The following is a 5331-nucleotide window of genomic DNA, read 5'->3' as shown; positions in this document are numbered from 1 at the left end:
ACACTGTCGTTTCCATGGTACAACCTCCATTCAGATCCATTTATCCCATGGTCAAACATGATTGCAAGTTTTTGATTGGAGTCCCAATATGCTGTTACTTTCTGAAAATAGAGTGAAGTAAAAAACAAAATAAAAACAACAACAACAACAACAAAAAACCAGGCCCAATTCTTATCGAAGTCACGAATCGTTACCTCCCTCCTTACCAGCCATTTTCATCATTTTCCCCAAAACTTCACACCCAACTATCACAAAAATAGATTTTTATCACTCAAACACAATAGCAGTAAAATTCTAGCGATACATAGATAGATACTTTCTTTAGCAAAACATCTACTCTACAACACACTGTTTATTTTCTTTAAATTTTATGATGTACAAAAGGACTTTGAATAAGAAAAATGTTGGTTGTATTGTAACGAATGTGACGATTTTCCTGTAGTTGGTATGGAGAGGGTTAAAAAACTAGTTTTGAAGCTTTTATCCCGAGGTGTTATTGTGACGTCATGAATCCAATCCCCAACAAGGACTTTAGAATCAAGATGATTATAAATATGGACTGGATTTGGTTTTGTTGTTTTCATTTCATGTTAGGAATTACAATTTATTCTTTACTGTAATAATGACGATGATGATAGTGTTGATGGCGATGATGATGATGATGATGATTATAAATATGGACTGGATTTGTTTTTGTTATTTTCATTTAATGTTAGGAATTACAATTTATTCTTTACTGTAACGATGATGATTGTGTTGATGGTGATGACGATGATGCTGATGATGATGATGATGATGATGATGATGACGATGATGATGATGATGATGATGATGATGATGATCATGATGATGACGATAATCACGATAATGATGATAATCACGATGAACACGATCATAATCATGACAACAACAACAACAACAACAACAACAACAACAAACATACGTTGCGAGCAGACGGTTGTTCCGGTGGCACATTCAAATAAAGATCTTCGCTTCCTACAGTAGGGTGACATCTGCAAGGTTTATATTCATCACCCTGTGTAGGATTCAATATCACCAAGGCCAGAATCGCCGTCAAAAGGATGTGGTAATTATGTGACATCTTGAATCCGGCTCTATCTGATAGAGGGGTATATATAAAAAATATAAATTGTCACTCACATTGTATGGCCAAGCCGTTCGTTTCTTTGGCTTTCGTCCACGTCTTCAATCGGCATAATGTCCGAAGAAAAAAATGTATTCCATTTGATGTGCTTGTCCTTGCTTCCGTTGTGTAGTATATATATATATATATATTGATGGGAATTAGCTTGGATCACATAGTATTCGACAGTATTTTGGAGCTCAACTTATTTAGTATTCTCACCTGGTTAGGGTTTTTTCTTTTCTCCTACAGCCCTGTAGCGCCCATCCGGCAGTATATATATATATATATATATATATATATATATATATATATATATATATATATATATATACATGGACCAAATGAGGCGATCTGGCTTTCTCGTCGTTCAACGAGCTGCTTCATTTGCTCTTGTTGTTGTTCGATCTGTTTTGTTGTAATAGGGTGATGAGCTCTTTATTGGCACATGATGGCAGTAATGTACAATAACGGTACGAAGGTGCGACGCGAGCGGAGGGTAGTATAGTATTGACGAAAGATAACTATAAAACGCTTCAACAGTCGTGACGTCACTTCCCGCGTGATGACGCATGGTAACTCAGTTTAGAGCCAGTTCATAAGGGCGTCCGCCATTGTTCTGATAGTTTAGAGCCAGTTACTATCAGAACAATGGCGGACGCCCTTATGAAATTCTTCTCCAACGAGCATAAAAGTGTATCAAGATGAGAAAAACATTATAAATATGATCGTGTTTTGCTTGACGTTTATACATTCTCATCACATGACATTTGAAAGGTTCTAGCCAGCATGAAGAATAAAAAGTACCGATTTCTTTGTTTAGAACCACGATGCTCAGCGCTGCTAGGCGACGTGACATCAGACTATTGAATCCAATTACTCACCCAAGCGTCCGACTGCTTGGTTGTATGAAGACGACGTACCGTTTTGTTTACTTCCGTGACGTAACAGTTGACCTCAGTGCCCATGAGCTGTGGCGGGGAAAAAAGGCGGGAAGGCTGTCAACGAAGAGGGCGCCTTACCACGAGCTGACCTCACTGCATGCAGGCAGAAAAAGCACTTGCTCCGGTTTTCTCGGCTGGCAGGTTTCTGTCCGTGGAACGAAACGCTCCGATAGGCAGATGAGCAGGATAAAGGTGAAAAATCCTCGTCGCCAATGTTGTGTTTTTGACGGGAGACCAGAGTAATAAGGTGGAATCACTCAACTCAGAAGCATTCAGTGATTAAATGTGAGAGGACAATTAATTACAGAGTATAAGTTAGAGTATATACAAATATATCGCAACAACATTGTAAGTAGAAGAACAGTATAATATAACTCAAATATGGAAAGGAACAAAGAGTCCATCCTTCTCTAGGGCATGCCACTCTGATTGTACTTGTAAGCACAAATAATATTTTAAACAATGGACTTAATGAATAATAACTAATTAAGCTGTAACTAAAATCAATCAACTTATATCAAAGGGGAGCAACTCTTTCGTAGCGAAACTCGATGTATTAGTCCATAACAATAATAATTGGATTCAATAGTCTGATGTCACGTCGCCCAGTAACGGCGAGCAGCGTGGTTCTAAACAAAGAAAATCGGCACTTTTTATTCTTCATGCTGGCTAGAACTTTTCGTATGTCATGTGATCAGAATGTATAAAAGTCAAAACATGATCATATTTATAATGTTTTTCTCCTCTGGATACACTTTTATGCTCGTCGGAGAAATATTTCACAGGGCCTCCGCCATTGTTCCGATAATTTAGAGCCAGTTACTAAGTTACTATGCGTCACTACGACAGTGACGTCATGACTGTTGAAGCTTATTTAAAATAACTTCTAAAATGTGACCCACCGTATCAAAGCGGTATTGTGTCGGGATCCACTCGGTAAGGGAAATTGAATTCATAGCCACAAATATCCAACTTGGGTTTAATTTCTGTACGTTATGGTGGAGTATAAAGACTATTTCTTGCTTTGCAAAAACTTCTAAGCTCCAATTTCTCATCAATCTATCTTCAAATTCACTTTTTGGGGTCTGAATCATCCCGACATAATACCGTTTTGAGACGGAGGGTCACAAATGTAAACACCATCTACATATAAACATTTAGAAATACCAAAAGTAGGACACCAACCACACTTTGCGAAAACATTTGGAGTCTGAAAGACATCCTACAGAGTACAGCATCTCGTGGACAATCATATTTAAAAGCATCATCAGGTAGACACGAAGCCATTGTTAAGTTATATCCTGACACTGAAAGCCAAACAGACTGGCATTTGACGTCATTATTTGGTTTTTACAGCGTCTAGTGAGCTGTCGTTAGTAGTGCTCATGGAAACAAGTGGTCCCATTGGTTGAACTATTGAATACAACTCACGATTTCTTTTCTTTTGTGGCCAAAGACTGGCATTTTGACGTCATTTTTTGGTCAGTCAGGCTATAAGTTAACAATGGCTACGGTAGACGTCATTACCAAAATAATGTTTGAGCGTTTATGTAGCGCAATATCCACTAATATGCTCAGAGGGCTTGACAGGGGGTCCCTGGCCAACAGCAACACTTCACATGTAGGACGGTACATGTCGCCTATTAGGCGATATTACAATGATTTCGGACAGAGACAACGCTGTTAATGGCCAGGTACTCATTTACACCTGAATACGGTGAAAGAATAATAATATGAGTAAAGAGCATTTACCAATGACTGAACTATGCGCCAAGCGAGGCTCGAACCCTAGACCTTCCGATCCGAAATCGAGTGTCTTACCATAAGACCGCATAGCCGCACAAATGTTCATTATGCCTAGAGGAAATCTATTTCAGTATTTAATACCCGTCATAGGTTACACTTCTGGCATGGCAGCTTTTTTTCCATTGCAAAATATCACTGATTTGCATTGTGGCCGCAAAATCTCTAATTTTGTGCATATTTTTGAATATTTTCGAGATTTTGCAAAGAAAAAAAATATTATAATAATTTAAAAAAAGACGAATTTATTTCTATTGCTTTGATAGCTCGTGTAGAACGTGAAAGATAAATGATCAAGAGTAGTTCATTTTATACTTCTGGGATTTTGCTTGCAAAATTTGGGTTTTGTTATTGCAAAAAACCACCAAGTCAGACCTTAACCAATAAAAAATGTACAATTATTGTCCACAGTTGCCGAAAATACCTTATCCAAAAACAACATCAGTACCACACAGTCTTGAAAATGGCCTCAAGGTTAGAAACATCGATGTAGACAGACAGACTACAATGTCGTGATAAATTCATTAAAACTTTCACTTTGCTCCAATGTTAGAGCTAAGATTTAAAAAAAAAGAAAAGTCACTCACGTATTTTTTTGCCGAGACAATTGTTTCTATGCACTCCATTTCGTCAGTCGGCATACGGTAAAATATGCCGACTGACGAAATGGATTCATAGAAACACTTGTCTCGGCAAAAAATTAATATGTGAGTGATTTATATATATATATATATATATATATATATATATATATATATATATATATATATATATATATTTATTTATTTATTTGTATATATATATATATATATATATAATATATATATATATATATATAGAGAGAGAGAGAGAGAGAGAGAGAGAGAGAGAGAGAGAGAGAGAGAGAGGTTGATAGATAGATAGACTGCTAGATAGATTCGTGTTGTACTGAATCAAAAGCTTTGGAATAATCAAGGAAGAATAGTTAAAATTGAGCACTATTATTTCATGGTTTATAGATAGATAAATTGATAGACAGATGGATGGATATACAGATACACAAGAAAAATTGCTAGTTCGATTCATAGATGACCAGATAGTCGGATAGATAGATATACAATAGATAAATTGATAGATAGATTATGAAATAGATTAATCGCAAAGAAGGCGATTTATTTTCATCATTATTACTAACCGTTCAGTCCAGGTTCATGAACATCCGCCTTGTAAATGTCTGTTCAATGGTCAGGATTTATTTATATAATTGTGACTTTGCTTTAGGCAAACAACAATTTAGATATCACTATGCAATATGTTTGCACAGCCATTGAAACCGTCCGGAAAAACCAGATCAAAGAAGCAATTTCAATTATACAGCAAACTCTCTGAATGCTGAACACTTTAAATTTAAATATTGAAGATATCTCAATTTACTCTCAATATTTCTTATTCCAAACATTA

The 5331-nt window shown here is 36.4% G+C and overlaps 1 protein-coding gene across 1 annotated transcript in view; it reads right to left on the bottom strand.

Annotated features, from left to right (window-relative positions):
* LOC144958640 (uncharacterized) overlaps nucleotides 1-5107 on the bottom strand; it is a 10415-nt gene extending 5308 nt beyond the window's left edge. The window contains exons 1-3 of the mRNA XM_078890743.1: nucleotides 5066-5107; nucleotides 944-1119; nucleotides 1-101 (exon numbers count right to left, since the gene is read on the bottom strand). The exon at nucleotides 1-101 is cut by the window's left edge and continues 33 nt beyond it. Coding sequence (XP_078746869.1) covers nucleotides 1-101; nucleotides 944-1102 — 260 coding nt within the window. The 5' untranslated portion in view covers nucleotides 1103-1119; nucleotides 5066-5107. The remainder of the gene's footprint in view (nucleotides 102-943; nucleotides 1120-5065) is intronic.
* Between the last annotated feature and the right edge of the window lie 224 nt (nucleotides 5108-5331).

The sequence above is a fragment of the Berghia stephanieae genome, chromosome 13 (genome assembly GCF_034508935.2).
Source record: "Berghia stephanieae isolate SIO BIC M18660-M18661 chromosome 13, UCSD_Bste_1.3, whole genome shotgun sequence".
Classification (NCBI taxonomy): Eukaryota; Metazoa; Mollusca; class Gastropoda; order Nudibranchia; family Aeolidiidae; genus Berghia; species Berghia stephanieae.
The sequence above is the reverse complement of the archived record's forward strand: the minus strand, read 5'-3'. Positions and strand labels throughout refer to the sequence as shown.